The 12,093-nt window shown below is 47.5% G+C and overlaps 1 protein-coding gene across 1 annotated transcript; it reads right to left on the bottom strand.

Annotated features, from left to right (window-relative positions):
* Window positions 1-6,153: 6,153 nt before the first annotated feature.
* CHRAC1 (chromatin accessibility complex subunit 1) lies at window positions 6,154-9,096 on the bottom strand. Its single transcript, XM_055706005.1, has 3 exons — window positions 8,932-9,096; window positions 8,186-8,312; window positions 6,154-7,216 (listed from the first exon to the last, which is right to left on the bottom strand). The coding sequence occupies exons 1-3, from the start codon at window positions 9,064-9,066 to the stop codon at window positions 7,071-7,073; spliced, it is 408 nt and encodes a 135-aa protein (XP_055561980.1). The 5' UTR covers window positions 9,067-9,096; the 3' UTR covers window positions 6,154-7,070.
* Between the last annotated feature and the right edge of the window lie 2,997 nt (window positions 9,097-12,093).

The raw sequence follows: 12,093 nt of genomic DNA, 5'->3' as shown, positions 1-12,093 counted from the left end.
AGCCTTAACATTTTTCCATAGTGAGTATAGAGAATCATAGATGCATAGAATTATTTAGGTTGGAAAAGGCCTTTGAGATCAAGTCCAACTGTTAAGCCAGCACTGCCAAGTCCACCACTGAACCATGTCCCTAAGCACCACATCTACACATCTTTTCAGTACCTCCAGGGACGGTGACTCAACCACTTCCCTGGGCAGCCTGTTCCAGCGCTTGACAACCCTTTCAGGGAAGACATTTTTCCTAATATCCAATCTGAACCTCCCCTGAGGCAGCTTGAGGCTGTTTCATCCTGTTCCGTTGCTCATTAATTGGGAGAAGAGACTGACCCCAACCCGCCTACAACCTCCTTTCAGGCAGCTGTGGAGAGTGATAAGGTCTCTCTCCCCTGAGCCTCCTCTTCTCCAGGCTGAAGAACCCCATTTCCCTCAGCCACTTCTCGTAAGAATCATGCTCTGGGCTTCTCACCAGCTTCATTGCCCTGTTCTGGACATGCTCTAGCACCTCCAAGTCTGTCTTCTAGAGCAGAAGAGCGATGAGATGACATCTCGTGAGCGAGGAGCTGTGGAATGCCGCTAAACAGAGCAATCCCAGGACACAGGTAGGAAGTCCCTGTGTACCATGCAAATAGCAGTTACACTGCTGCGTTGGTGCTGTGTTTTTCTCACTGCTGGAGCTCAGAATCAAATCTAAAATGATTGATCACTTGGTCTGTAGGTCAGGAATAGTTATTAAAGGTCCTGGTGACAGATTAGAGACAGTACTTTAGCTATATATTCTATACCAAATTCTGCTCTGTCAAACTGTAATCCAATTTTAAATGTGCTGGTCTGGCGGGGTTATTTGTGACAGAAAAGATCTCTCTTGCCTGAAAGCCAAAAAGTTCTAGTCTTTGGCAAAAGACTAGAACTTTAGGTGCATTTCAGGTGTTTTGGTGGGCACTCACCTGCTCTGTGCCCAGATTTCCAGAGGCTGTATGTGCTGCTGCAAGTTATAATCCTGAAATTATTTATGGAAGGGTCAGCATTTTTGGAAATCATTTGCCTGAAGTCCCACATTTTGTTGCTTTCTGAGTGAATACCTGCAGGGCTCAATTTTTAGGTGGTAAACGCCAAGCGCTTACTTCTCTATAAAGCGTCGGGTACAAGGGGGCGGTATCAAAAAACACTGCAAGCATGTGGAGGAGCTGATGTTGAGAGCCCAACCCTGCAAATGCAGATTAGCTTTACTCAGTAATATGAAATAACATCTCAGCCATCTCTTCCATTTCAGGCAGAACTTTTTTTTTTTTTTTCCCCTTGGTTTTGAAGTATATTTTGAATTGGATGTGGTTTTGCTCTGTGTCAAGCTCTCGGGGAAAACAAATGCCACTTACTCATTTTGATGGCAACAAGCTTTGGCAGATGCAAGGCCTTGGAGATGGCTGTGGCAAATTGTGGCAGCTCTGAAGTCCTCACAGAGGATTCTGGCTGAATGAATCCAGAAGGGTGTTCAAGTCCTCGTGGCCTCACTAATTGACAGAATATGTTCATCATCCCACAGGAACTTCTAAGAAGGATGAAATGTGGTAATTTATACTTAGTAACCACAGTTCCTTTGCCATTTTTGCAGGCTTAGGAAGCTTCATCTCCTTTGAGAAGCCTTGACTGGGGGAGAAGGATCTCACAAGCTAGTATTTTTTTTGGGGAAAAAAAAAAGAAATATGTATATGATAATAGATTAATGCTGGAAAGTGTCCCCGGCCTGTGTTCCACAGTCTAAAATCCCTGAACACCTTAAACAGGCTATGATACCCCTAGTAGTACCACCAGCGTCTTGCCTGGCATCTGGCTTCTCTGCAGCTCAGGAACATGCAGCAAATGCAAACTTTGTTTTTTCTTTTTTTAGTTTTCAATGTGTCCCATAAGCAAAGCTGGCTGCTTTCCACTACAGCCCCGGGTTTAGGATGCCTGTAATTCTGTCGAGATTTAGCTGTTTGTAGTGAAGTTTCCTATATAGCTATGGATAGACAGGGACTTGATCGCAGCTTTCCAGTTTCCAGCTTCCTGAAGGAAGGTTGTCTTGGGCCTCGTGGGCTTTCCTTTTCCTCCTTTGGGTGTAGAAAGAGGCTGTGTCAGCCCAGGCCTTGTTGGTCGAAGTACTCATAGTTCTGATGCATGGTCCGTAAGCAGCATGCTCCTCACCCCAAAGGTTGGGAGGAGGAAAAAGAAGTCCTTCAAAGTCAGTGGGGGCAGCTGTGGCAAAACAGAGGGATCACAGAGACTCAAGCTATGCATCATCTGCTTGAGACCTTCAACAGCAATGGAGAGCTTGGTGCTGGTGGGCAAGAAAACCTTGAGCTGTGAAGGGAGAAGTCTGAGACAATCACTCCTTTTTACTTTCTCAGTCTTTTCAGCGGTACTTCAGTGGAGGCTAGGCTATTTGGTTGCAGAGTAAGTCACAGGCTCTGTGCCTTGTTTTGTTGGAGTGCTTCTCCATGATTTTTGGACCAGCCCGCGGAAGTTCATGTTAAGTGATGCAGTTCATAGCTGGAGCTTTTAATAGCTTGTGAATGTGGCTTTTGATTTACTGCGAGAAATAAAGGTGTGCTGCAAGTGGACTGGGCTGTGTTACTTGAAGTCTTGTCCTAGAGTCCCACTGTATTGGTTAGTCTGTCTGCACATCTGTTCTCACTTGAAATGCGTTTCCACTGGTGTGTAGCCCAGTGTTCATGTGCTGGTTTAGCACTTCTGGTTGTGGAGGTTTGACCTTGGCCAGAAGTGCCCCCAGCTGCTCACTCCCCTCCTCAGCAGGCCAGGGGAAGAAAATCGGGGGAGAAAGCTCATGGGCTGAGGTGAAGACAGGGGGGTCACTTACCAGTTACTGTCGTGGGAAAAACAGGCCTGACTTGGGGAAAGTCAATGTAATTTACTGCCAAATAAATTAGAATTAGATGGTGAGAAACTAAAAGTAAGACATTAAAACACCTGCCCACCCCTTCCCCGCTCCCCAGCTGCCCCCCGGCTCCCGTCCCCTGTCCCCCGGGCCGGGGCTGGGGCGGGTCTGGGCCGTGTGCCGGCCCGTGTGAGCCCCTCAGCCCCGCTCCTGCCTCCTGCCCCGTCTCCCTGCTCCAGCGCGGGCCCTGCCCCGGGCTGCAGCCCTTCAGGGACCCCCTGCTCCCGCCGGGGCTCTCCAGGGCCGCAGCTCCTGCAGGAAAGAGCCCCCAGCTGCGGCCTGGGGCCCTCCCCGGGCTGCAGGCTGGGGCTCTGCCCCGGCGGGGGCTCGCCAGGGCTGCAGGGGAGCCCTGCTCCGGGCCTGCGGCACCTCCTGCCCTCCTCCTGCTGCGGCCTGGGGCTGCCTCTGCTGCTGCTCCCCCCTCGGCTGCCTCCTCCTCTGCCTGGGCCGCCTGTGGCCCTTGCGGAAACCTGTTGCCCCCCTCCCCGGCGCCCCCGGCTTGGCTGAGGGGCTCAGCTGTGCCCTGCGGGGGGGCGCTGGGGCCGGCTGGGACCGGCTGGGGCCGGACCGGGGCAGCCCCGGCCTCGCCTCACAGAGGCCCCCAGCCCCGCTGCCAGCGCCTGGGCGCGGGCACCCCGTACACTAGGGTTTCTTGGCACCTGTGTCAGTGTTGCTGTGGACAGGCTCTTAAGTGTGACAGGAGAGGGAAGCTGAGAGGGAACAACGCACCATCAGGGGTGTTTAGAGGGAGACCAGGACAGGTGCTGCAACAGCAGGAGTAATCAGGGTGTAACAAGTAGAAACACGGGAGTGATTCATCCTTCTGGTTTTCCTTGTGGGTGTCCTTCCTTACAGAGCAGGGCTTCTCCACCCAGCCACCTCCAGCTGGATTTTTCTTTCTCTTGCTCTCCCCCCCAAGCATGTCTTTCGCCTGCCATTCAGAAACCGCTTGTGTAAAGCAAGAACCCTACAACTCATCGGCTGCGCGTGCTCCCTCTCCCCAGGTGCACACACAACACGGCAATTTGCAGCCTGGCTACAGGGAGAAAGCTCCTGCCAGGGCCAGTGTGAGGACGTGGCTCATACCAGTTCTCTTCCCACGTAGGCTGAATCAGCTGCGCAGCCTCTGCTGGGGCTACAGGTCCAAGAGAGAAAGGAGGCATTCCCCTCTGCTGTGACACTGGCTGCAGGACAAAGGAAGCCACTTGTGACCAGGGACAGCTCTGCCAGTTGTGAACACAGCCCAGGTACATGGATAATAGGGTCGGGCACTGCACTGGCCTTTGACCAGAGCAGCAGAATTTCCCCGTTCGGTTGATTCTCATAGGACTGGCTATGATCTATCATGTCCCAGTAAAATCGTTCTGTCTTCAGTCCCAGGATACCAGTACTCCCAGATGTGCCAGCACAGGCACACGTGTACTGGATCATGGTGTTAGTTTTTGTCCTGAACACGTTGGCTGATCACGCGGAGAGACTCCCCTCCCCAGGCTCACAAGGGGGCCATAGACCAGTGGCTGAAAGCGTGCTGTGGATTATTTTTTTCTTCCTTTTTTTGGGTTATCTAAAAGCAGAGTTTCTGTGTTACCTACCAAACGTCAGTGGTAACCGTCTCTTGACAAGCTGAGAGGCTGTTGAACCAAAGTGCCAAAACTCCAGGAATGACCAGCCCCTGCCGATTATTCTTTTTTGTGGGAGATACTTGGGGCTGGTGGCTGTTTTGGCACCTTTCACCAAGTCACCATTACTGTCCCTCAAAATCTATACATAGCACCAGGACTGGCTTTGGAAAAACCCCACTTTTTCAGAGGGTTCTGCATAAAAGACAATTGGATTGGCTGCAAAGACAGAATTAGTGGTGGAAAATGCCAGGTCTAAACCTAAGCAGAACTGTAATTTCTATAAATGTGTGGACCCTAAAACTTACCAGCCCTGCCATCTACCTCAAAATACATGCACCCAGCATAACAACCTCTTCTTTGTCATGCTCATTGCATTCTTTGGTTGTGCCCTACCTGATGTAACTGCAGACTAGACATTGTTCAGCCTTAGCCATGGTACCATTGAATTAAACAACAGAGATGCCAGCTCTGGGATCAGGCTGTTCATCTGTGACTCCAACACAACTGGTGTGCTGGCTAGCGGTTTATGCTTCCCCTCCCACCCCCGACCTGATTTATCTTGCTACCCCCTACCCTGTTTCCTCTGCAGAATTACCATGTGATTTTGTGCTGGAGTACAAGTAGCTTTTTTTTTATCCCAAAAAGCTGGCAAGTACTAGACCAGCCAAGTGTTGAGCAATGCCACAACATTTACATACCCTACTGCAGGCAATCCCCTTCCCCACACAGACAGCATTCAGCCCTCAGTTTCCCACAGATTTCCATGCACTCTTAATAATAATATTTTTAAAAAAGCAAAACAACCCCTTCAACAAAAGTATAGTTCTGCATACCCACTTTGGAATTTCTCTAGGGATAAAGCATCACTGAGCTCTCATAGCAGTGTTCCTGATACAATAAGTTTTTGATTTATGGTAACTTTGGGAAATTCTTTTATAGTGCAATATCCTTTGATCTTTTACAATTATAAGAAGATTTCTTTTGTGGTTCAGTAGCTTTACTCCTCTGCCAGTCTTCGATCCTACCTGCCTAACCCCCCCTTCTTGCTTTCTTAGAACAAATCTGCAGTAGGCCAGATAACGGAGTTGCTAGAGCTTTCTGCCTTCTGTTTTAAGAGCAGTTTAGTGTGTGCCTTCAGCCTAAGAAAAGCTGTTGGTATCCTGACGAGGAGGAGAGTTGCCTGGGAACTCTATCACACCATCCAAACTAGGGTGTTGCTTAAACCATCTCCCTTCCTGACTGATTTAGGGCAAGTTGCTGTCCAGCTTTTTAGTGTGGGAGGTTTCATTCCTTAGTGATGCTCCCATGTTTACTCAGGGTCTTCTTCACACCCAGAGAGAGACCTTGGTCACTTCTCTCTCGCTCTCACCATGACGCACTGCAAACATTAGCTGTGTACCAGCAGAGACTACTGGTTAACACAGCTAAGACTCCCAAAGCAGACCGGATCTTGTTAGTATTGCTGAAAGAGACTCTTCCAATGATCACTTACCCTTCTGTCCGCCCTTTCTTCCTGGAAAGTGAACCGTGAGCATGCTAGGCTTGTACACTGATCATGTACGTGATTGAAGCTGGAAAGAACTATAGAAAGTCTCTGCATCAATTGTCACTTTTCCTACAAAACATTTATTTTAAAAAGTTGCATATAAAGTTCTACATAGGATGGTTACCATTCCTATAGTAAAAAAAAAAAAACCAAAACCCAATGAAAAATTCAACCCTCATGATTCAAATGGTGAAAGGGCTGTTCATTCTCAACAATCCACACTGAATAGACTTCAACGTGCATTTTGGCAAAACACCACAGACAAACTGCAGAAGTAGAGCTCATTAGAGAAAAAGGTTCTAGATGTACATATTTACATAATTATCTAATATGTACTTTTTACCACCACAGCCACAGAACCACATTAGCTCTTGGAATGGATCTCATCCTCTACCCTGTTTCTGTGCCAACATAGCTATTTAGGCTGCATTACAGAAGTAGCTGTTTTAACAGAAGACTTTTTTCAATGGGCTTGGTCCGCTGCTAATGTCCTGGCACTGCTCCAGAAAACCGAGGGAGGGTTTGATCAGTTATTGGCTCCCCAGGGAGGAGAAGGCTGAGGATAGTAGACCCTGTGTAAAACACTTCCTCTCACCTCATCTTCCACTCTGAGGAGAAACACAAACTGGAGAGGGGCTCCCTCCTAGTCAGAGGGTGAAAGAGCTTTTGGACTCAAAGCTACCTGTAAGAAATTTTAAATTTGGATAATGATTGTCTGAAGAAGTAATTTTAAATCATTGGAGCAAGTTCTGCTATCAGATTTCCATCAGGTCTCCTTACCCTGCCATGTTTCAGAGGGAAGAATTCCATTCTTCAACAAGTATAAAGTTCAATTTCTATACTTCTTAAACAAAGCAAAAGCAGATGGCTCAGTATATAAATATATCCAGCATCTGGATTCTCAGTCACAAAAATAACATCCTTTATACAACAGAAAACGGGTCAACTATGAAGCAATTCTCCATTGGCCTTAAGATCCAACATCTTCATCAACAGCTTCATCTTCATCCTCTTCGTCATCATCCTCTTCATCACCTTCCCCCACTTCTCCATCTCGCTTCTCCTTTTCAAGCATTTTTAGGTATTTGCTAGCTAGTATCTTCTTTGGCAAGATATCTGGAAGGTAGATTTTTTTCTTTTATAGTCAGTTTGAATACTTATATTGCCTCATTAATACTGTTGCACCCATATCACTAATGAAATGAAGTAAAAAAAGAGGCTTTTTGAAAAAATTATTATTTAAGCGAATAACCAGGTTAAGTTAGTCTGACCCATACAGCTGTAAGAATAAGAGGGAATTGCCCACTTATGGTACAAGCAACCAAAGATAAGGAATATATTTTACAACTGATTACTGGCAAATGTCTTTACTGTCTGCTTATGAACATTATTTATGTGATGTAAAATAGAGAGCTCAACTACTCAACTGCCGTAGACAGATTCAACGAGCCAGCTATCCCATTTATGTCCTGTAGAAATGTTTTTTCTGCATTAAGGTAAGATACTTGATCACAGCATTAATGATGGACTTGAGACAAAGCAGAACTGTGTGCTCTGAAAGTATATCCATGGGGAGCCCTGACAAGAACTCGGCTAGGAGTATCTTATTTTTGACCTATAATGCTTGAGCTAAGCATTACAACAGAAATCCAAGTATCAGAAAAACTGCGCGTGTGTGTACATGTCTGAACAGATATATATATAAAAGGAAAGTGGAACCATATGATGAATAACTTTGAGAAACAAGATTTACAGATTTAAATGTGTAATTTTGGGGGCACATAACTTCTCACAAAGATGTGCAGTGATCTTGTTTTATTGGCTGAAAGCTTTCTGATGGAGTTGCTGGAATTTAAGAAATGCTTAAGGCGATATGCCGAGAGCTAATTAGCCTTGTAAAATTTTGAAGCACCAGAAAGAGTCCCATTCACAAAGAACTATTTTCAGTGATGTAGTTTATGAGTTCCAGTTTAATGTTACACAGGAGATTAATGACCAGTAGAAGAATTGTGTCCTCACAAAACAATGAGAGCAAGATTCAATTTTCCAAATTACATACTAGATTTACCATGACACTATAGATACCTGCAAGGAACTGAAAGGTCTCACACTCTTCTGCAGTATGAGACAGGTCACTGTAAGTTAGAGCATTCTTCTCCTTGCCTCTGCCATGTTTGTAGGAGTACGCAGCCAAATACTGAACAAAAAGCTCCTAAAAAATTAGAACAAAACCAAATAGTCAATCTAAATTCATGTCTATAGCTGGCAACTGTTTTCTTTAATCCCTATTTAAAGACACAAGGACCATATGTAACTGCACATATGCCGGGCACTCTGCGCAGAGGGTCACTAATTTCAGAAAAGCCTAAGGGCAGGATACAGTTGCATCTCCTCGGCACACTGACTGCAGGCTGGGGTGCCGGTCCGTAACTTCAGTTGCGCTGTTCTTAACACTGTCCCCTGCCTAGCAAATGACACTTTGGATCAGAAAGCAGCAGGGTAACATTTCCACGCGGGCTAATTTATACTGATGGACAGCGGTGGAAAGAAGAACCTGCCGCATCGCTGACCGCCTCTGGTAGCCCAGCTGGACGGGACGGCGCCTAAACCTCCCTTGGCGCCGCGGGAGCCCGAAGCCCGAGGCCGCAGACACACGTAGGCGGGGAGAGGCGCGGGGGAGCCGCCGGCTGGGGCCGAGGGGTGCCCGCAGCGGAGAGGGCAGCGGCCGGGGAGGCCGGCCCGGCGGCAGCGGCACGACAGGGAGGCGCAGGCCCAGCGCGGCGGGGAAGGAGCGGGGTCGGCTGAGAGGGAAGGGGAGGGGGGGGCGGTACCGTGGCTTTGGCGGTGAGGAACAGCGCGTCCTGGTTGATGCTGGAGACCTCCGGCGAGCTCTTCATGATCACGCGGATACGCGACAGGGGCAGCGACACCAGCCGGTTCTCGCCTCCGCTCAACCTCGCCGCCATCTTTCCCCCCCCCGTCCCCCCCCGCGGCCGCCCCACAACCCTTCCCCCCCGAGCTCGGTGAGCAGTGGGCGGCCGCGGGGCGCCGCCCGCTGGGAGCTGTAGTCTCCGGCTGCCGGAGGGGCCCTGCGCGCTGCCGGCGCCGGCACTACAAGTCCCGGGAAGCCTCGGGGCCGCCGGGAGGACTACAGGTCCCATGGTGCACCGCGCGGGGCAGCGCGCTCCCCAGCATGCACCCGGCCGCGCGGCGGGGGGGCGGGCGCTGCCGGCCGGTGGCGGGGGGTGGCGGAGGCTCCGCTCCGGCGGCGCGTTTCCACAGGCAGATGCCGGCCCCAGCACAAGCGGGAGCGGCCTCAAGATCTCCCTTGCTCAGCCCCTCGACAACGGGCCCTGGCCCCAGGCTGGCACCCGAGTGTTGAGAACTTGGTTTTGATGGCAAAGAGGCTCATCCTGTAACAGATCCCAATTACAGGCCAGTGGCTACAAAATTGTTAACTCAAACTGTAATTGCAGGCTGCTAAATACCTCTGTTGCTGCTGTGGTACAGCAAGAGGGAATGCTGTCTGGTAATCCTGACGCGTGTCAGAGGTGCGTTGAGGTGTGGAGGGCACATGTAAACTATGAAGTGATTATAGGGCTATGCCTTTATTACTGACACGTTCCCCGCTGAATGTTTACCCTGTGTGTCTGCTGTGTAGGTAGCTTGGAACGCACCGATGGCTGACATGTCGGCCTAGGTCTGCTTGAAGGCAACGGCGGTTTGCTACTGAGAGCATTGGTTCCAGGAGTTTGTCTGTACCTGTTGAGGGAAGAGCTACTGTACTCCCACTGAGAGTGAGTTAGCACTTCCAGAAATCACGATGCATAGCTTGCATTTCGTTAACAGCTTAAATAAAAGGTTCCAATATGCTTTACAAACAATAGGCCTGATCATGAGAGGTCTAAGGCCGCTAATTTGATCGCTGCTTAGCATGAGAGGGAAGAACGGGAGCTTCTCCATAGTACATTATAATAAGTCACATAGAATTGAGGGCAGAAAGGGATGTACCTGTAAAGAACCATATTAAATGGAGAATACAGGGAGTTTGTTAACTGAGTATTACTAGCTTACATAGAATTTGCCCAGTACATAAGGACAAGGCTTTCCTACAGATGATACTGATTTATTAATAAAATTTATTAATAAAAGACAGCACCTTAAGCAGTTGTAAGCACCTGCTGCAAGGATAGCACAGCGATGTGTTCATTGGAATCAGTTCCAACATTACGGTATTTGGAGACGTCTTTTACAGTTAGCTATTACAGGTAATCTACATCTCTTAGACTGCATAATTCCTTTGAGGTTACAACTTCTGTGAGGCCATTCTGTGTAAGTTATATCTGAGGTGAAGCATGATGTCCTACCATGCTGTATGGATATCTAACAGGCTTAGTTTCTTCCTTGATGGTTATTGTCTTGTGACATCTTGTGGAAGCAGTTGACATTACCATGATAGTGCATTTCTTATAGATACTACTGGGGTCTTTCATGATTGCACCATACATATAAACCCCCATCAAACTACCAAGATTTCGGAGGGTATGGAGCTATTTGGATACGGATTTAGGACCCATATAGATCCCATAGGATTTAGGTACCTGCCGGTAGTTATTTTACTGAGCTGTGAAAAACGCAGTTTAAAGGGGTCTGGGCAAACCAGGGCTTACCCTTTCTTCTCCTTTAGGTTCTATCTCATTATCAGATGTTTGCTTTTTTCCCACACAGTGCTCCCTGAAAGGCCACATGTAGGACAACTCTTTCGTTCTTCAGTACCATGCTGGGCAGGTGATGGCTTTCAGCTGATAGAGAATAGGAGCAGGAGCACAGCAAACTCAAGGCATCTCTCCATGCTGCTAACACAGCTTTAGTTTGTGGGAGACAGAATCATGGTGTAGCTGCATAGCATAAGGTGGGTGTGCACACACTCTGAGAATACCATGACATTGCAGTATTTAATAGGGGTTTTTTTTAGTATATTTTAGTATATTTTGAAATTGCGAAATCTATGTCATACCAGTAATGGAGCTGAACCTGTTCCTAATTTAAAAAAAAGCCAACCAACCCACAGAGCATTTCATACTAGAAATACTCCTCTTGAATCATAACTGAGCTGGTATTGTTATTAAGAATTCTTTGTTAAACCTGACTGGGAACGCAGGTAAAATAAATCTCTCCTCTGGTAAATTCAAAACAAGCATTTGCCTCAAAACTAATAAGCCCTGTTCAGTATAGGGACTGTTTGTACTAATTATACACTGCAGAGCAGCATCACAACTCAGTCTCTCCTTTTCTACTCTCACTTGACTCACCAGTCTGTGCTAGAGTTGTCCTTTTTGCTGTGTTTTGCAGACCTGGGTAAGAAACTGCTCAGTTAGAGCTCTCTGGACTAAATGAGGTCTAATAAAGGAGTGACCAGAGATGCTATTCTTATTACTGACAACTAGTTGTAGGCTTCCCTGCGGCAATCTTTTTTTTTTTTTTTCCCCACTTCATTGTGTAAATATGTGCGTAAGCACATGCACAAATCTCCCAGGAAAAAAAAAGGAAAGATTAGACTCTTTCTTCTGACCTCTGTCTCTCAGTTCCCCTCTGCAATTTGTACCCAGCACAGTGCCATGGCTTCTCTAGGCTTCTCAACCTCTGTTTCGTATTTAGAGAACTCAAGAGAAACTGTGGTGCTCTGTTAGCAGTAGGTACAGGGCAAGCTCCAGAAGGAGAACAGGATGATGGTGTTAAAACCTTTCCCTAGCTACAGTCTCATTCTTTTAATTGGTTTTATGTGAGGTGGGGTGCATAAATTCCAGATTACTGGTAGGAACTCTTAGAGCTCTGAACCTGAACTACCTTGGAACAAATTTACTCATGGGCTGAATCTGAAGCAGAACCTAATTGAAGTAATTTTATTCCTACTCTCCTGTACTGAGAGGAAATACAGCAACTGCAGAAGTAAAACTTGGTCCAATAAATAATCTGCTCAAGTGAGAACTTAT

The sequence above is a fragment of the Falco cherrug genome, chromosome 3, assembly GCF_023634085.1.
Source record: "Falco cherrug isolate bFalChe1 chromosome 3, bFalChe1.pri, whole genome shotgun sequence".
In the NCBI taxonomy this organism is placed as follows: domain Eukaryota; kingdom Metazoa; phylum Chordata; class Aves; order Falconiformes; family Falconidae; genus Falco; species Falco cherrug.
The sequence above is the reverse complement of the archived record's forward strand: the minus strand, read 5'-3'. Positions and strand labels throughout refer to the sequence as shown.